This window comes from Dunckerocampus dactyliophorus, chromosome 13 (assembly GCF_027744805.1).
Source record: "Dunckerocampus dactyliophorus isolate RoL2022-P2 chromosome 13, RoL_Ddac_1.1, whole genome shotgun sequence".
NCBI classification, from domain to species: domain Eukaryota; kingdom Metazoa; phylum Chordata; class Actinopteri; order Syngnathiformes; family Syngnathidae; genus Dunckerocampus; species Dunckerocampus dactyliophorus.
The window spans coordinates 14,743,513-14,764,267 of NC_072831.1; the positions used below are offsets into that span (position 1 = coordinate 14,743,513).

The following is a 20,755-nucleotide window of genomic DNA, read 5'->3' on the forward strand; positions in this document are numbered from 1 at the left end:
AATGTTTGTGAAGAGTTTTTTAAAAACTAAACGGCAAGGTACATGTTTATTGGTTCTACAACACTGATATTTAGTGAGATATATTTTTTTTTACATTTTTGCAAATTGTGGTTGCAGCAGAATAATGTGTTTATTTTGTGTTATTTTCTTAATTTATGGTTTTGTGTCCAACAACACTGGGTAAAAGTGATGTTAAAAGTTCAGTTGTCCATTCATTTGTCATTATTTTTGCATAGTTTTCTGTGTGTAAAACTATAAATATTGTCTGTAAAGTGTGTTTTGTGTTTACATTGTTGGGTGTCTGGAATGGATTCATTAGATTTACATTATTTTCTATGGGAAAATTTGCTTCGGTTAGAGTCCATATTGGTTTGAGTCAGACCATCTGGAACAGATTAACAATGTTAACCAAGGCACCACGGTACTAATAGGAGCCAGTTTATGAAACAGTACAAGCATATGGTGTTAACAAATTATAACAAAGAACACAGTGTCTGCTCCCATTAACATTATTCACTTTTTACTCCTACTTTCTGGTAAATTTCCCTTATTTTTAAATGCTCTTGTTGACACGTATGAGCTTGAGCCATCTCCAAACTCAACAAACTTACCTGTCCTTTTAGTACAATTGAAAATGAGTAATCCGGTACATGTTGAACTCAGGAAGTGAATAATATTAGTGACTGATGGATTACGATCAGACAAGTTCTGCTTCTTTCCTACTCCTTTTTCAGACATGTTGAATTTTCTAAGTGTAAAAATGTGATATTCCAGGATTGTATTCAAGATTTTTACTGTGCGTGTAAATATATAATATATATATAACATAAAATATATAACATGTTTGAAATCAACCGTTCAAACTTCAAAAATTCATCCATGTATCTGTCTATCCAGCCTTCCATCTATTTACCCAATCATTCGTTTTATTGGTTCATCAATTGGTCGAGCCGTCACTCCCTTCATGCATACATCTCTCCATCCGTGGGCTAGCCGTTGGTCCATTCATCCATCAACGCATGCATCAGTCTATGGGGTCGTCCAGCCATTTACTTATTTGTCCAATAGTGTATTGGTCCATCCATAGAGAGCGGGAGAAGCACATTCATGTCAAAAAGCAACGTGGTGATTGATTTATGTTTTTTTATGATTTATTTGTTTTCAAATTCATTCAGAACCTATTGTATACCAATAAGATGCGTACCACATGTCATAAAACAAAGTACGATTGGATTTTTCTGTTAGTAAAAGGGCAAAGGACATAGATGACCTTTGGCCAAAACATACATTTAAACTCTGCATTGAAACGTGAAATTTATTAATGAAGTTATTAACTAATGTGTCCCTTGTTCTTATATACTATAACGCTCCCTCACTCTATAGCATTTTTTTAAATATGTATTTAATATTATAAAATATTTATTTAATATATATTTAAGAATTTAAGTAATAAATGATCACTGTTTCCTAGCTGGCTATGGCCTATTAGTCCATGTGGAAGTGGTACGTTTTTGCCTGCTTATTTTGTCCTTCTTCCTCACTCAGTTTCAAACCCATTCTTACGTTTAGGATAAATAAATTGGAGGCTAACTAGTACGGTATTGGTTTGTTTAAAGCAGCGGCCGTCTCTTGTGTCACTTCAGAGATGCTGTAGCATGTGCATGTGATGTAAACAAGACTAGCAGTACTGTCGGAGTGTAGACCTGTGTATGGCAGATGCATGTCAGACTGGCATGAATACATCAATCAAGTGACAAAGGTCATAGTGAGGATGGATGATAGGCTGACGGCGATCGACCCACATTACGTATGAGATACTACAACAACATGCTTTTCCAATGCTAACGGTGAGGTATTATGTCTTTTTATTGCTTATTATGTGTACTTTTTTAGGTAATACAAGTTTAAAGGTGACTATGTGGTGTTATTTCATGTTTACAGGGCTCTAATAATGTTAGAAAACATTTTTACAGTAGTAGGTCATGAACAGGTTTTCTATGCTCTAACTAAGAAAGTACAGTAGATGGCTTTAAAGGCAGAATACTGTAGGTGTGTCCCATTATGTGCATTCTTAGCTGCCTCTTGTTCATTGTTTTTCTCTTTTTAGAACACACAGAAAACTGAAAGACGTGTGTTAATGTCTCACATAAGGATTGTGGATGATGGGAAACATTTTTAAAAAAAGCACAATTTTCCTTTACGTCGGACACCTGATCGTCCATTGTTTTACCAATGCTTTCATCCATCCGTCCATTTGTTCGTCCAGTGCATTTGTAATTACCAGTTGTCTCATGTCTGGAAGTATAGGTGGTGATAATGTTTTTGCTTTTGCCTTGAAATATTTTGGTTTTGCTTGTGCTGGCACACACTGTACCATCTTACCAGTCTGAGCTAATGACAGACCTCTCGGTTCCATCAAAACCAGTTTGACTCATCTTTCTTCAGTAGTCACAGCGGGTACTGTAAATGTCTTTAACTGTAATTAAGTCTCTAATTCCTCACATCATAAAACTGACGTTTGTTGATTTTTCCAGAGAAGCCGTATCATCATTATCATCATCTTAAGCAGCTCCGTTAAACGTCTGAGCTGCCAAGTGATCATTAAGTGATTGTTTGTGTGCAGTGGCGTTGTTGAGGGGTTGGCGGGATGAGTGGGGGGGGAGGCAACTCAGCGGCTGCTAGTGCAAAGCAGGTGCTGAGGTGTGTGTCAACGCAACTTTATTGTTTTTCTCTCTCTCTAACACGCAGCCACCTCATTCACTTAGCATCCTATATCACTTAAGCTTCAAGTAAGTTGAAGCTGCAGTTGGATTTGTTGCTCTTTAGCCCGAGCAGAGAGGAGAGTCAGGCAAGTAGGAGTTAAGCTGCTGTGTTTTGATTGACTTTGCAGACATAAACAAGAGCTGCACTTGTGTGTGACCCCTGAGCCTGACCCCAGAGATAGAGCTTCTCTAATGGGTGTCTCTTTCAGCGGGAGGCCAGGCTAGTGGAACAGAGGAGCCATTGTTCGGGCCTGGGGAAACCAATTCTCTCCCTATTAAAGAGCCGGGCCAGGAGGAGAAGACCATTGGGGCTATGGAGCTGCGGTAAACAGCCAGGCCGGGCGGACCAGGAACATCCTTAGCACACGGACATGATAGTTCTCTGATAGTCAGGCAGATACAACACAAGTCAACATTCCTTCACTTAAAAAACCTAAGAAGGGATTAGGAGGGGAACAGTTGTGTACACTAAGCCAAGCATGACTGGGGGAAGGAGATGTTTTTCTCTTGTAACCACATCCTGTGCTTATGTTTGTGTTGAAGGGTTGCAGACAAGAGAGTGTTTTTTTCTCATGCAAGTGGCCAAACAGGTGAGTCAGGTGTCGGTGAAGCGTGAAAGCATACCTGGCATGTATGACAATACGAGCGCCACGTGTCTGCCCCGAGGGGAGAGACTGGAAGACAGAGCAGCATGCTTGAAAACACAAAAAAATACAAATACACCCACCCACGTCATAACATTTAGTACTGACGCACAAGAGCTGTATCGTAAAATGGGTTGGTATTAATTGAACAATACGTTTATCACTGGGATTGTGTTGTAGAACTGCACTGCATCATTTCGGGAAAAACAACTGTGCTTCCGTACACCAACTTCTAACAATACACGTATGACTATTTCAATGACTACTGGACTACATTGGATCTCTTCAAACTGTACTTTTGTAAAATATGCAATAATTGCATTTTAAAACACTCCCAGAGATGAGTGCACTTTTACCAGTGATAAGCTGTAAAGTTTCATGTTTATGTGTGTCAGGAGTAATCAATCACTCTCATGGCTCCAGGGCATCCATGCTGCGGTGTAACTAATCTGTATAAGCTCAGCGGCTTCTGCCTTAATGCAGTGTGAGGTAACTCTCATTGGCTCCATGCATGGGCTTATTCTGTTGTCATGCAACACTTACTTGCGTGTGTGTGTGTGTGTGTGTATGTGAGGACGCGTTAGACGGCAGAGAGGTTTGGAAGCCCCGCTGCGCTCACTAAATTAATGACCTAACAGCAGGAGGGATGCGATGAGGAGAGCCTCTGCCAAATGCCAGGCCAGCCTCACAGGCCTTGGTACTTACAAATACTGCAGTTCATCCATCAGGGGCTCAGTTTTGTGATACGTAGGTCACGACATTAGGTATACCTACAATTTGTTGTTCTACAATGCCACAAACAACAAGCTGTAGTTGTATTATCATTGTGGTTGGAGATTACGTTATCTCTCATTTTGTGTGTTGGGCCACAAATGCTACTTCCTTCTTCAAATTTAAACAAGTTATTATATTTTCTGTCCTATTTTGATTACATAATGGTTAAATGCAGGTGGGGGTAACATACTGTATGAAAAAGACATGTTCAGCATCTTTTGTGGAATCTGATCGTAAAGAATGACATAAAAAAAACAACAAGTTAGTGATTTGTAGATCTGCATCAGCAATAAAATAATGGTTTCCTCCCTGGCACATGTAATGTTCTAAAAATGTATTATGCAAGCTGTCCAATGAAAAACATATCTTTAAATGATGTGCATTTTCTGTTTTTACTCACATGATTTTTTCTTTGCGTTTCAAAAAAGGAAAAAAAGACTACTTTTCTTCGGACTGGGATAGACAGGATACTGCGTACACAGAATCTCACAAAAGTGAACATTTCAGCAATCATTTTATTACTGTGCATCTTCTCAAGGGACAATGCTAGACATGAAACCTGGATATGTTAAATCGATACAGACTTCTTTGCTGTCATTTTAATTATACACCACACTGCAAAATAAAACAAACTACATTTTGTCATGTCACCTCTGCTAAAAACACATGAATAAAATGAAATGAGGAGCAGTAAAATAGTGAGTGTACAGCTTATATTCATAGCTGTATAGATTTAAAGTAAGCACAGCACAGACACGCGGCCATCGATGTCTAAATAGCTGGCAACACAAGTATGGAAACCTCACAGTGCGCAAATTGTGAATATTTAGTGTGAACACCATTTTTTATCTAGTTCTGCGTTAATCATCTCGGGCATGGAATTGACCAGAACTGCACGGGTTGTTACTGGAATCTTTTTCTGCTCCCCTCCTCCATCTTCCTTTCGCTTGCGTATGCCCCACAGGTGCTCAATTGGGCTCAGGTGAGGACACATACAAGGCCACTACATCACTGTCACCTTCCTAAGCAAGGTGCTTGTCATCTTGGAGGTGTTTGGGGTCCTGCCATACGGTCCACGTTCCCAGGGGACAAGCTTCAATGAACCGCAGCACTCATCCAGCCCCAGACCATGATGCTACCACCACCATGTTTGACTGTAGGCAACACACACTTATCTTACTACTCACCTGCGTTGCCAGCTATTTGAACAATAACTTTGCATGTTGAGTCATTTTCAGTGGGTAGTAAATCTACACTGCGGTACAAGCTGTACACTGGCTAATCTAAAGTATATCTAATTACATTTCTCTAGTATTGTCCCTTGAGAAGATATACTGTAATAAAAGTGGTTGCTGAAATGTGAAGGGTGTTCTCTGTACTATATGTGATATTAGTACAGATTGTACAGGTTTTTTTTATTTTGTCTGTTTGGGTTACTTTCTTCCAAAACACACGATTGGTGTTTGGATGAAGAAAGTTCAAACCCTGAGTGAAACTCGGAACCACAATAAAAATGACCTCATAAACCCCAATGTTTTATTTACATGAACAAATATAAAAAGACTCAACTTAACACGTTCAATAAAATTTTTATTGAAAAAAGTACCAATAAACAACAGGAAATCCAGAAAAAAGATTTGTAGAGCAAAGCTCCTTATGTACAGCATATTGCACTACGTAACAAATTGTCTTTACTTCCATAATATATCAACAACCAAAAATACATTTATAAACACAAAAATGAGTGCACAGTAGAGTCTCGAAAACACACAGTCAATGTTTACAAAAATGCTACATTTTCGCTGGGTCTCCTTTCTTGGTATACAGAGAATGTGTGATAATCAAGACTTCATTTGAAACTGAGCAGTTAAAAGGCATATTCCAGGGTTTGACAAATACATGTACATTTGATGTAGCCTGCAAAGAAGGGCGACGTAACACGCTAAATGAACAACAGTGAATTGTTTTGGTTTGCTTTACACACGGCAAAGGGCTGTGCAAGGAATGTGGGAAAAAAATGCCCTTGACATAATCGAGTCACAAGGATTTGTTAAAAACCTTTTTTTTTTATAAAAACAGATCCTTTTCTGTTAAGAAAATACGCTTTAAGAAAAGTTAAGAAAGAACAAGACGACGGAATCTTATCATTAAAAAAAAATTCAAAACGTCCTCAAAAACTTCAAATTTATATAAAGTGGACTACAAAATTCAAAGACACTGACGGTTTCCATAAAATACAAGGTCCCCCACCAGGGATGCTCCACTCTTGATGCACGTACAACAAGAATGCAGCTTGGAACGTCATTCTAACAAAACACAGGGCACAGATTGCGCAGATTGTTTCCCTTTCCAATCAATCAAACGTGTGAGCCACCTTGGCCAATGCACAGATATACAACTGATGTGAGGCAACATGATCAACCATAAAGCAAGACAATACACATAAAGGGACCCATTGGATCTACACAAACAAAGTACTTTCCAGTGCATGTTGATTACAACACCATATCAAGATTTAGGGAATTGAACACATAAACCAACACCCTGTGTCTTGAAGGAACATGAATGCAGCTCTTTTTATGCTCTCTGATGTATCATTAGTGACGGGTGACTGTTCATTAATTACAGGGCAAAGTCATGTCCTGTTATAATTATTATACAAATGAATAACTACATTGAAGCTGCTGCTTTTCTAAACCACACGTAGAGATTCTACTCAGGACTGAATTGAGCGGTAAAGAAAAATGTCTGAACTGGTTGGGCCCATCCCTGGAAAATCACAACCTTGAAGTAATACTCCACCCTAGATCTATTTTTTTTTTCCAGAATCAAACTGCCTCCCCTGGCTTGAAAGGTGATTGGACAATGTCAGGAGTGGTTGTCCTAATGAAGAGCTGCATCCACTGTCAGTATTAATGCAACTGATGTGATTTTGAAGTTATAAAAAACTAATTAAAATGAAGTTTGTACAGTAGATCCCCACTTTTGCAGGAGTTACGTTCCATGCCTATTTACCAGCAATTGGCAAAATTCCGTGAGTGATTGATACGGCCATAAAAATGTACATTTTTAAACACAGAGCTTGTTCCTACCCCTCCAAACCCTCCTGCTAGCTTGATGCTGACATTCTCCTTTGATTTCAGATCAAAATTTGCAATAAAAGTGACTGTTGGAATGCTTAAGATTAAATTCAACTCCAGAACCCTCCCCTTCTCTCTTCAATTACCATTGTTCACTCGTGACAGAAGCTAACAAGCTAATTGCGCCATTCAGGTTTAAGCCCTAAATAGGCCTCACACACATATTAAACGCATTTGAAGTATAAAATGCATCGGTACTCACCACTAACGAATGACAATGGCAGATCATCAATGAACAGATGGAATCTGAGTCATGCTGGAGCCAGTCACTGCACACAACTATGGTGCGTTCAAGGACTGCCTAACAAAATGCGACATCTCAACGCTTGACAAAAAACCATTATCGTGACGCCTAAAGAGATAAAAAAAAAATGTATGCTCTACATTTTACCTGTATTATCATTATTTATAAATTATTACAGGCTTAACATGGATGAGATGTGTTTGACGGTAAAAACAGCCTCTATTTAGAGAAAAACTAACTAAAACTAATAAAAAACATTTTTTGGACCAAAAATCGGTGAATTTGTGGGGCCGTGAATATTGAATCACGAGTATACGGGGATCCACTGTCACCTAATCCAATTTAGCCTTTATGCAGACATACAGTATCAAGTGAAAAGTTGTGGCCAATGAAAAAATTGTCCCATTAAAGTCCATTTTTAACTAAACTGCTGCTCTTCATGTCAGACAAACGACCTGAAATTAGTGAAAGGCTCGGAACAGGCCCGCCTAGGATAACAAGAAGCGATCGCACACACGAGCGTATACAGTAGAAACAGACAAATATACAAAAAACAAAATAAATAAGAAGGAAAAGAAATAAATTACAAAGAAAGTGAACTAATGAACAATAGGGCGTATCTTTAAGGAGCAGTACAAAGAGGACTTGAGGTTCCAGTGATGGGACGGGGCGCTACGGTAACTGGCTCAGCATTGAGGATCCGCAGGAAACTACAACCACATTCAGTGCACGTCGCACGCCTACTAACTACACACTCAGTAGCCCCCCGTCACCACCTCCAGACGACAAGTCAGCCCCTGGCTCTTTGATTAAACTGTACCTTCGTTTGAACAAATCGGGATTAAAGAAACAAAGTGACAACCCCTTGACAGATGAGGTTTCGTCATACTGTAGGTGACAACACTGCTCTTCCTCTGACCATGTAACTGATTCCCAAGGTCTCCAGTGGCCCACAAAGCCTTGTCCCTGAGATATGTCGATAACAAGAGGAAAGCCTAATAATGATGCAGTGATCAACTTGACACATTGTTAGGAGCAAGTCATTACAGACCCCTGATATGTATTGCTCCGTGGGTCCAAAGGTTGGCCTGTGTTCATCAATGGAAAAATAAAACAAACAACATCTTCAACAGTGTATTTCAACAATAATAACTAACTAGTCTTCAGTTTGCACAGTCAGTGATGGGGGTGTGGAATAGAACTGCGTCACATCTGGATCTGAGCACCAAAGACAATACAAGGGTCACCCCACTGAACACAAAGCGGGTGGAAATCCCATTAGAGTTGCCTGAGAGGAGGAGATTCTGTTTCGCAGATGGACTGTTTGGTGTTGAAAACAACACAGAAAGCCGCTCTTTCCAGTCCAGATCCTAGACTGTGATTAGTCACATGTCAACACTGATTGAAAAATGGGACATTGTGGCATGAACTGAAAACCTTCATTTAAGACAGGGCTGATCAAGGTAACAAGTGGACCTCTTAAAGGGTGTACTAGTGCAAAAACAGTGGATCCACGGCTCCACTTCAAGGGCATGGAGGTCTGCAAATAACATGGATAAAAGACACAGCAAGACGACACTCAAGATGGAAGGGTCAGTGGTGCCCTCACTGAGGATACAATTGGCTTGACTAATGTTGCCATTTAGTGCACTGGCATGACAACTTTCTAAAGGAACATCCTATACAACAAATTGGAGCACTACGATCTTGTGTGTCTGTGACTAGATAGTATTACAGCAGATGGCTTGACACACCTTATGGACAAAAGTATTGGGACACTTTGGAACAAAGGAAGAAACAGCTTCCAGTCTCCTGGGAAGACTTTCTATGAGATGATGGGGTGAAGGTAGGGGTCGCTATGACCTCTATTTCTCGCTCATCCCAAAGGTGTTTAATCGGGTTGTGGCAGCTTCCATACCAAACTCTTCGAAGCATGCTTTTAAGAACCTTACTTTGTGCAGAGCGGCATAGCAACTAAGCCCACATCGTTGGAAGCATGGGATGATCAGAGGAAACTAACGCAACTCCTTTGTTAATTCCATCAGAATCTCAATATTTTCATCCACATAGTGTAATAAATCTTTTTAAAATGAATAATCCTCATTCCTTATATTAATAACCACGATTTATGCAGTCGGAACACTTCTTTACACAGGTTTTGTTTGCGTAGTGAGCAATAATCACTTCTGCTAACTCCGCCCCTAATACTTCCCGGGATGTCACTAAATATTTGTCTTGGTGTGCAGACAGTTCATCTACAGAAACAGCTCATGCTATTGCAAGAAAATGTCCAAACTAAACATTGTATTACAGCAAATGGATGAGTAAAGTAAGAAGAGAAGAGGGGAAAACATATTACGGTAAATGTAACCATTCAGGTGAGGTGCAAAATGCTTTGTTCTGAAAAGTTACCTCTTTGGAAATTAGTAAATCAACTTGAGTGGTTAGCTGGAAAAACTTCACAAAGGTAGAAAAAAAAAACCCACAACCACATTTCCTTTTGTTTTTAACCATCGTGTAAATTCTCTCAATACTCTTTGTGGCAGAAAACATTGAATAAGGCATTCCCAGGGTCTGTGGAGGTCAATAGAATGAATACATTGTGAAGTGCAAAAAATTGAACACAACCATTGTACTGTACAAAACGACTACACCACACTTATAGCAAAATGTGAACATTGTCCTGTAGAGGAATCTCGGGGCATCATGGCATCTTCTTGAAAAGAATTAAACCTTGTATAAAAGTTGCTTGTCTCCGTCCCGCGGTGACCTTTCTCATCCCTTCCAACACCCCGACTGTGCCGCTACTCCCCGCAAACAGACCCGTGTTAGATTTGACAGTGCCATCGGGAGTCCAGTTCCTCGTGGAGGTGATTAAAACAGACACGAGGGGGAAGACTGTCTCACCTACGTCTTGCTCCGCCTCCTCCAGCAAAGACACCCCTGTCAAAGAGCAGGCCCAGCAGAGCTGTGGCCAGGCGCCACCATAGCAGCCCCTGGTTCCTTTGGTTTCGACGATACTGCAATGACAAACAGAGACCAATGTTGGCTCGGCACCAAGTGAAACACAATCAAAAAGCACTGGGTTATAAATAGGCCCGGCCTGTAAACATGAATTTGTGTTTGCTGACCGTCAATGAGCACGGTGAAAAGGTTACTGCGACTGAGACCAAACCACATGCTGAAAAGATGCTGATATTTTCACAGCAGTCTTCCTATCGTCGACTCAAAAAAAGCCTTTCTTTGTGCGTGCTAATCTGCCTCAAATCTATTTTTTTTACATCAGATATTTCCAGTCATAAATATGATGATTTAGAATATCTCTGGTAGAGTCCAGCAGCACTGATGCGGAGGGAGACTCTCAAGTTTGTGTCAGCCAATTGGACTGCGTGTGCGATTAGAGGGATAATACTATCTCAGCCATTGAGAAGCTGAGATAAGATAATTGCACCAAACGGGATTAGGGAGTTCTTGATGAGAGGCAGGGAGCTTCTGGGAAAGACGTCTTTGCATGAGAGAGGTACAGTAGCAGAACGACAGCTCATCTTTGGACAAAAGGCAGACGCCACCTAGCCTGATAGTGCTACAGCTATTTCAGACTATAACAAGATTGTAAGGAATTGATTTTGCTCTCGGTCTCCTCCTACATATGTGAAGTGGAATTAAATTTTATTTCTATTGTGTGCAATATGTTTTCATTGAAAGTATCTGTGCGCACCACTTGAAGAATTTTCTTTATTTAAAGTAGCCATGACTGATACAGTATTATAGTTAGCATTTAACAGTTCTTCCTGTTCTGTTCTCTTCTGTATCTTGGATGCCATTGCCATTTTAGAATCAAGGAGTAAAAATAGCTGGTTGTAGTGCATTTTGGAATGGGGTTGCCATGGCAATGGCAGTCAGAATTCTACCTTTTCCAACTGATTTTTCAATTATTTGCAAGTAATTCATCCATAATAATTAAAAATCCATGATAACAAGATGAAACTGCTACATATAGTTGGGCAAATAGTTTTCCACAAAAGTACTGTCTCTTGGCTATTGTTTATGATAGTAACATTGTTGACATGACGATTTTGGGTGCAGGCCAACCCTTGTCAAGTGTCATCAAGTTTAAACTTCACAGCGTGTATACTATTATAATTGTGTGGTGAACGTGTCAAGTGTTGTGTAAGCTTGGCTGATTGCCAACCACAATCTTTGCGTCTTTACTACCAACCAAGTTATTCATAGTTTGAATGGAAAGGTAAGAAAACAAAGTGAGGGGTTGTTGTGAGTCCCATGTATACCTTAAGAGATAATGCTAATTTGCTTCATATAAACACGGCAGTGTGGATATGCATTGAGGCTTGAATGAGCTCCTTCTGACACATCTGTGGGATTGTTCAAGCTAATGTGTCTGTGCTTGGTAAACCTTTGCAACTGTGTAAAACAGAAGGCCACAGTTATTTGGCTGAAGGAACAAGATTGGGAAATCGTCAGCAGTGACACACAGGAATTAAAGAAATAAATTAACTGTGATGACATGGTAGCTCAACAAACACTGAAAACAATTACAGGCTCAGCCTTGCTTATGTCCGATTCAAAACATCTTGTAGATGACTCAGCACAAATCAGCACGTTAACTATTAATCACTTATTGCGTCAAACTGCAACAAAAGTCCAAATGTAAAATCAAGATGAAAGCCAAATTGCATTCCAGCAGAACGTGTACTGGAAGAATGTCTATGAGTCACGCCAGAGTGTGTTTACTACAAGACCGATGAAGAGAAATTCATCTTTAGAAAGAGAAACGGTACATTGCCTTGACAGTGACCTTTTGTTCTTTACACCGTCACGCAGGGAGAGTGACACTGAGGCAGAGCAAGGCGAGGCTTGTCGCAACTTCGAAATAACTCATGCCACCAACTGTCAAAATGAGGCTCTAAATTTAGCCGGCGACAGCTCAGCAGAGTCTAGCCAGATGCTCTGTGTCGTCACTCGAACGCCCCGCTGATGTGCTTTATCAATGTCCCGTGTGGGCTGTTGCTCAAGCCAGCTGCTGCTCACAAACTCTCCCTTATCTCTGCAGCAAAGCAGGCCCGCCTCCAATGAAGAAAAAACTCACCAGTCAAAGAAAAACAAACATAATGTGGCGGACAGCTGTCAACAAACGAGCACCGCCACAAGTAAATAGCCAACTTATTTCCTTATTTATTTCTTCCCTTCTACAAAGTGCTGTAATAAAGTACCCTCACTGAGATAAAGTCATGTGCATTTTTGGTGAACACACACACACAACCAGCTTTCAACACCTCCGATCGAAAGCACCAGGAGTCATATCTGAAGAAAAAAACATGGATGAAACCCAACTCCGCTCATTGCCCCGTGCAGGCTGGAGCCGTCTTCCTGCCATTGTGACTGTCATTATCGCCACGTCTCAAATGGCGGGCCAGCTAATGTCGGCAATCCTCTGGCGACTTGAGTGTCCCTTCCAGCCCTGTCTAACAGAAGAGCAATTTATCTGTCAGCATCCTCCGGTCCTCCTTCGCTACCTAATCCCTACTTTAGCCAAGGGGGCCACAGGCTCCCACGGAGGACCCTCACAACCACGGCGCTCCCAGATCCATCAAACAGACGGGCGTCCAAGCACTTGGAAGGCTCAGGGACAAGTGTCTGCGCTGAATAACTGCAATCACCCACTGACAGCGGCAGACAGGAATGAAAACGGATTAACACTAACACTTTTCTTGAGTAAGTGGCAAAGAAAACACTGTTCATGTATGAGCACACTCAATGCTGCTAACTAATCAGAGGGGCAGGGGGCCACTTTGATATTTTTATACAGTTTATTTAATTTATAATTCTTTAATTAAAGAGAGAAGTAATCAAAAGTAAATCTAAAGATAAATAATCTGTGTGTCATTTTTATTGGAATTATTGATCCAAAATCAGAGGACAAGGCATTCGAAGTACGCCCACTGACATTGTATACACATGGGAAATAATGTTCTTCTGCAAGTTTAGATTTTTGGAGGTGCATGCCATGCTGCACAAGAGAGCTTGCAGGGGGAGGACCGAGCCAGTGTAGCGCACAATGGTGCATTAACACAGGAGCATAATCCAGGTTTCACAGAATGCGTACCTGGAGAGCAGCGTACAAGCATATTCAAGGTGTGAAAAATATGTACATGTAGGTAGGCCTGACTAATGCACAACAGGGTTGCAAAACCATCTACTGAGGCTGTATTCGTTGAAAACCACAAACTCACACAAACAAACTGTAGTTCTGCGGATCTCTGCTCTAACTAATCACACATATTCCTCATTCTTCTCACTGTGGGGCACGATTCCCATTCACCACTGCACGACCTTGTCATTCCTCTCTTTCAGGATGTAACCTCACCTGTGCTCCAGCCTCACTGCTGTTTACTCAACCGGAGCCACTTCCTCTGCTTGGCCGTTGTCGTGCGTCAGTGGGCCCAGCCATACTGTACTGCAACACTCCTGACGTAAGGTTTTTGTGAGTGTATATTGCCAGAGTCAGGATGCATGAGTCACTGCTGAGCTGCAGTGGTATTATTAACTGCAGTTTGATAAGTGCATGCGAAAATCACTGTTTCACACCTCAGGATTGTTATTTGTAGAAGAATTGTATGTGGGATAGAAAGAGGCTTTAAGGAAGGGTGTCCAAACTATTGCCCATGGTCCAAATGAGGCCTATCGTCTATCTTTTAGTGGCCCATTTCAAAGGCCAAAAATAAAATGACGTTGGCCCGCATATAACATATGCTTTGTACTTCAGACTTGAAACAGTAGGTCGAGTTTTGAACAAGGCAGTGTCTGGCTGTGTAACGGAATCACAGACAGAATTGTGGAATTGGTCAATAAAAATGGAATCTACAGTTAATCGTGGAGTCTCGCGGAAAAACATAATGTGAATGAAATGCTGTCACCGTGAGAAGAAATGTTTGTGACTGCTCATTCACGGTGGTGTTTCCTCACAAACACTGACGCCCCCTCCCTGAAGCGCTCACCTGAAATGCCAGCTAAGTCAGAGAAATAACTTGGAAAGTCATCTCTCTCCCAAGAGCTAGCATGAGTGGATCTTTCCCGGGTTAGCAGAGCATGCCAGTGCGACTGAGGCAGTATGAGCGTGTTTACACCGTGTTTTTTTTTTTCCTGCTTGTTAATAAAGCGATTGGAATTGCATCACAACTACATCTACGTAGGTTTTTGAGGATGAGTGATGTGTGCAGAGGCTCAGATCCCATTAGGCAAGCTAGCCAAGCTGTATCTGTTTCACATTCTATCCGTCTCTTTTATTCACTGATACAAAAGCACACTATCGTGGTAAAATAAGTGTAAAAGGGCCCTACATGCATGGATATGCTTTTTAAACGCTGAATCAGTGGACGACATTACTCCCATTCCACTTTGCAATGGCTCAAGCGTGCTGTGCCAAGTCCAGGTGCAGGCTGGTAGGTAATGTGACATCCATCCTTTCATTTTCTATGCCGCTTATCCTCACTAGGGTCGCGGGAGTATGCTGGAGCCTATCCCAGCTGACTTTGGGCAAGAGGCGGGGTACACCCGAGACTGGATGTACTGTAACATTTTCATTAAAATGTAAAAAGAATGAGTCAGAGATATATTTCACACTCTTATTTTCGAACCTTCTTAACTGTCACACAAATGCAAAAAGAAGTTAACTCCCGCAAGATTAACAAAACACTATATTTGCTACCAATTGGTGCAAAAAGCAGCTAGCGATTAACGACACCACTGTCTGGACTTCACCTTCTTCAGACTAACAATTTTCCCTCACTGCTCGACCTGTCGTACGGGGGTCAACTCCTTAAAGTTGCATGACATTGAAACACTTGGTCACAGTGGACACTATGACGCATCTTATTGCTTTGAATGTGAGTCTGCATACTTCATGTGACTTGCGGTGTACGGCTGCTGACAAGTCAATTTTCAAGTTTAGCAATAACTATTTTCCCCAAAATTTAGGTCATATTCAAAATGGTATAACCTTTGGGGCGAAGCAACACTGTACAGTAGTTGATAATTTGTGGTTAATTCCTCATGACCTCATTGACTGTTGTACAACCTCCCCTCCTTCTCACCCCACATATGTGTGCGCAAACGTCTTATTATGGTTTCTTGGCTGACCACTCCTCACCCAGTAAAGGGGCTGAGTGGAGACTCCCTGGAACCACAGCTGTTCCCCTCGGGCTCACGCGTTCGGCTTCGGGTTTCATGTTTACACACTCCCGCCACTTCTGCTTTTGTTGTGTTAAAATATATTATTAACCTCTTGTGCAACAGGAGACTTGAACTTTGCACAAAAAAAATCTCCAAAGGAGGTTTGTGGAATACAGTGTCACAGTTTTACAACCCGCACATAAAATACATAAAAATGATGTTGTGCAGCACAGTGACTCTGTGGACAGTGTCACCCTGACCACAGCATGGTGTGCTGAGGCCAGGCATCCGCCATGCCACTTGCCTACATCACAGTCCACAGAAAAAACAGGAGAGGGGTGAGAGAGAAATAAACAGGAAGAGGAGGCCGGGGGAGGGCTTGGTGAGGTGGGGGAAGGGCTGTCCTGGTTCAGCTTGTCTTTGGCTTGAGGGGATAGGAGGGGGGGATACATATATACACACACAAGCGCTGCCTCTCCAAAGCAAATATGGAGCAAACACAATAAAGAAGAACAAACTTTTGACCCAGCATAAGTCTTTGCTGGGTTAAAGGGATATTTACAAAACGTTTTTGAAAGTGAAGGATGGCTTACCTCTCTTAAACAAACTGAGCTCCTAATGTGACACAGTTAACAACTTTCCTAATTAATCAGTTAAATGAATTCAATCACCTTACATTATAGTTGTTTGGATAAAAAAAATGTGTCAGTAACATGACTTAAACTACATCACAGAGTAAGGATTAGGCTTCATTTACCACATTTAATCTATTACATCATCTATAGGCCACTTGCACGTTGCTAGCAAAATAGTTAACCCTCCCTCTATTACACAAAACACTTCTATTGCACTATATCACACAATAACAACCATAATGTGAAAAGAATAGCTCTCTGATTGTGTCAACTAAAGTTAAACATTTTTTATTAAGGCCAAATTTATACAGTTCTTGTTTCTCATTAGTCAGCAGGTGGCTGCTGAGGTAATAATTCCCTGTATCCCCAGTGTTATTCTGCCCGCTCAGCTTTTGTTTACAACCCCAAATATACAATTGAGAAATATAGCAAGAGTTATATATTTCAATATGTATGGCTCGTGTGTTGGAAATCAAGGATTGCAGTCTTATTTGTGAGTCAGTGTGTGTTTCCTTACTAGTTGCAAGTGTTCCCGATGAAACTGGTCTCCGATCAGCTGGAGTTTCTGACCGATGCAGACCTCCACGCTGCGCGCCACAGGCTGTCGCTGGCGTAGCTGCTCCATCCCGTCTTCGCTTTCTCTCCGCCTCGCCTCCTGATCACTAACAAGCTCAAAGTTTGCCGGGAAGTGCAATCGAAAACCTGCGTTGCCTGTTGAGAGCAGAGGTTGAACTTAGTATTTACATTCAGAAAATATGAGCAAAAGCAGTGATACCTGATGTTTTTTCAAGTGTCTGTCATGATGATGATGAGCTGCCAAGAACCGCAGAAGAAGTCAGCCTGCTTGGCTTCAAACTGAACTTTCACAGCTGCTGTGTTTTCATTTTAGCCAATCAGAGTGAGTCATTTTACAGTGTTAAAAGTCACACTCACCTAATGTGATTTAAGGTCAGTTTCTGTCGTCGCTATGGAACAACCCTGCAATGATTACTCGTACAGTATATGGTGCCATTGAAACTTTGCTGTCACTGATAATCACATACAGCCTACACACACAGGTAGTCACCCCTGTCATGTCCGCTCAGTTACAATGGCAGCCTGGCGCCTTCTGAATAGCAAAGCAGCTGGGTACACTCTATGCACGCCATAAAAACTTACCGTGATCACGACTATCAGGCGCCACGGGTCACATCAGTGCAACACGCTTACCCATTTCTCACAGTCAGTCTCACATTAAAGCTTCACGCGTGGGTTTTATAACACTGCCTCACACGCACAAGAAAATGTTCCTCTTTCCCCTCACAGTTTCTTGTCTGTGATGTGCTCAGACTCACCGTAGAAGAGTGGTCTTGGCTCCTCTGCGACTCCACAGGGCAGCATGCCGTTGTTCGATGCCAGTACAGGGCCAGGTGTTTGTGTAGCCCGCTCCTCACACTTTATCTCCTTGAATGTGGTGTGCCAGCAGTGGAGGTCTGGCTCAAACACATCATCCTCCTCATCCTCCATGCGGGGACTCTACACGATGAGCACACTTGAAGGTTAAACAAGGGAAAGGTAAAATATGAGAGATTTATCCTACAAGACAACACGGGATAATTCACTGTTACTAATATTAGCAGGCATCTTTGTAATATGATTCCTACATTTATTAGCAATAGACAACCTGTCTAGTTTGTAATATATGTGCTCCAATCAATAAAACCACAATGGACAAGCTGGGTAAGAGATAGAGCCTCCATCTGTGGCCAGATAATAGTTTTGGTCATTTCAGTGATGGAACCACAAAGTTCACTGTAAATTCACTCTGGTCAGGAAAGTTGGTTAAGTTTTGTTTACATATAAACGGCACATCAAAGCTTATTGTGTCAATGCTGATCCTTGGGTCAAAACTTTTACCACCGTATAGAAGACAATAAGGGCAGATATCGCTTAACACGCATGGACATTTTAAAGAAAATAACAAATCTTGGATCCGTGCTGCCAAATGGCAAGAGGTGCACTTCTCCAGTGACAATGATGAACTGCACTCAACCCTGAGTCACCGAGGGAGTCAAAGAGTTATCAAAATATGGGTGAAATACAAGTTCCTTCACCAGTTAATCCCCGAGTCAACATGGAGTTGTAATACAGGGTTAGACTACTACCACACAACCAAATTAGGGCTCACAGAAAAAGAGTAATGACAGTCTTGGTGGAAAATGTTCAATCTCTCCCTACTCTGGCCTGTCTGCTTGCCAACTCCCTGACATGAAGTTTTGATTTTTTTCACCCCCACACAAGCAGATTGGCGTATCCTGACCCTATGTTTTATATATACACTGTGTGCCTTCACAATCAACACTGTGTGTAAAACCGCTCCATGCTTTGTTTAGACAAACATATAGCAAGAACCACAGAGCACGCAGATGAGCCACACAAACACTTGCAGATAACCTGAATTGCTCTTAGCGCAGCAGTGAGCAGTGTTTGTGTCGTGGCTCCCCCTGCTGTAATACACAATACTGTCAATGGAAATAGTGGGGGTTGTGCACCTTATTTATATTCTCATCACCCACGTCACTTTAATATCATTTAATCAAACACTATTATGAGCACCTAGCAAGTGACGCGTAACTTATTTAGCTTGAAAAACAAACACTGCCATATAGCGTGTGTATATATATATACAAAGTATATATATATATACAAAGTATACATATAAAATCACTGAAACAGATAGACATAATTGCTGAAATGAGTTTCATTATTCTGTTGTTGTGCCGTTATACGCGTGAGTCTGAAACACTAAGGTTTGTTAAATTTGTAATTTTGTCACTTTACACCATTCTTTTAATTACAATTGCTGTTATTTACACATTGGCGCTGATTTAAAAAGCCGGTAAACATCTGACGAAAGTCTTAGTTGCGGTTTCAACGTGTTATTACCAACGGTACGCGAGGTAAAACAGATGACAAGAGTGTTTTGTTGTTAATTTACGGGAAAGCCGACTAGCCGGTACGCGAAAAAGGGCGCCAAATTGGTTTAAAACAACTTACCCGACACACAGGCTTTGTCGTTGATGCGGACTTAGACTGGTAGAAAAAAATAACACCGACGATAATATCCTCAACCAAGTCAACCAAGTTTTGCCCGTATCTCCGTCACGACAACTTCCTTTCTGTGGGGAAAACTGCAACAAGCCGATTTCATTTCGCCTACGTCAGCTCCACAACTAAACTCCGCCGCCGGGCGTGGCTCCGTCAGCTGTTAAACTCGCCCCCTAAAGAAACACACTTTTATGTCGACAAACTACAGTGCTCCCGAGTGGGGACAGAGAACTCCCCTTTAATACTCTCCGGCTGTAACCAATCGTCGTGTTTGTTGTTATCCCACCCTTCCATCGCGTATTCAGACACGTGGACGGGAAATTCCCACTCTCACGCGATCTCTTGCACGCTACTACAAGTACAATCCTCATGTGGTCCCAAACACACACAGCTAGTCACTACAGCGACATAACTACATAGCTAGTACACAGTATACACAGATAGTGCACACATCATACACCACTACACAGCTAGTAAGCATGCTTTGCATTAAGACCCTTTTCCTTTCCATGTAAATACAAACACGTACGGCAAACCCATTAGTAGCAGTAGTAAGCATGCATCATTAGGCCCTGTCCATACGCGAACGCTCCCGGGATTTTTTTTTTTTGGCGGGTTAGTGGCACACTGGAGATTTGTGCAAAGCAGTTCACAGTATTATATCATATTATCAAGGGCGGAACTACGGGGTGGCATGTGGTGGCCCTGGCATATACTGTATATTGGTATTTGTATCTTAATTATACCACCCAAATGACAATGCAGCTAAGACACTCATTGCTTTACATAATAAATAGTTTCAAACACATTGCATATATTATGTTCTTAGTTTGTGAAAAACAATCTTAATAATAATAAGCATAATCTTTCTTTAACAGTTGCATATTAAAACAAAGTACATTTACATTTATGCTTTCATTCGATATAGAAATACAATTATTTATAATACATAATATACATAGGAGGCTGTGTTTTTATTGTATTTTTATTATATTTATTTATCTATGTAGTGATTTTGGGCAATTAATTTGTTTCATTTTCAAAACAAAAACATTCAAAATGCTTTGTTTTGATTGGTATGGTAATGATATTTAATACTATATGTATTGTAGCTTGCAGTGGTTTATACCCGCAACCAGAACATGGATGAGAGGCAGGGGACAGCCGGGACTAGTCACCTGTCAATCACAGGGCATGTGTCAATGTCAATCAAAACAATTTTGTGTTATCTTTGCAAAAGAAGTTTTTTTTGCATTGCAGATCCCATTGCATGGTGTAC

At 41.2% G+C, this 20,755-nt stretch overlaps 1 protein-coding gene across 2 annotated transcripts; it reads right to left on the reverse strand.

Annotated features, from left to right (window-relative positions):
• Positions 1-5,753: 5,753 nt before the first annotated feature.
• Positions 5,754-19,619, reverse strand: LOC129192835 (bcl-2-modifying factor-like). 2 transcript variants are annotated; one of them, XM_054797211.1, is made up of 5 exons: positions 19,426-19,619; positions 17,724-17,920; positions 16,907-17,100; positions 10,472-10,584; positions 5,754-10,368 (listed from the first exon to the last, which is right to left on the reverse strand). In XM_054797211.1, the coding sequence occupies exons 2-5, from the start codon at positions 17,893-17,895 to the stop codon at positions 10,269-10,271; spliced, it is 579 nt and encodes a 192-aa protein (XP_054653186.1). In that variant the 5' UTR covers positions 17,896-17,920; positions 19,426-19,619; the 3' UTR covers positions 5,754-10,268. The 2 variants fall into 2 exon arrangements, with proteins under 2 accessions (XP_054653186.1, XP_054653185.1); XM_054797210.1 differs by having other exon boundaries at positions 17,724-17,904; positions 19,426-19,616.
• Positions 19,620-20,755: the final 1,136 nt, after the last annotated feature.

Coding starts and splice junctions, on each gene's coding strand:
- LOC129192835 (XM_054797211.1), bottom strand. CDS start 17,895: ATGGAGGATGAGGAGGATGATGTGTTTGAGCCAGACCTCCACTGCTGG. Junction 17,101..17,723: donor GCCAAGACCACTCTTCTACG/GTGAGTCTGAGC, acceptor TGCTCTCAACAG/GCAACGCAGGTTTTCGATTG. Junction 10,369..10,471: donor GGAGGCGGAGCAAGACGTAG/GTGAGACAGTCT, acceptor TGCGGGGAGTAG/CGGCACAGTCGGGGTGTTGG.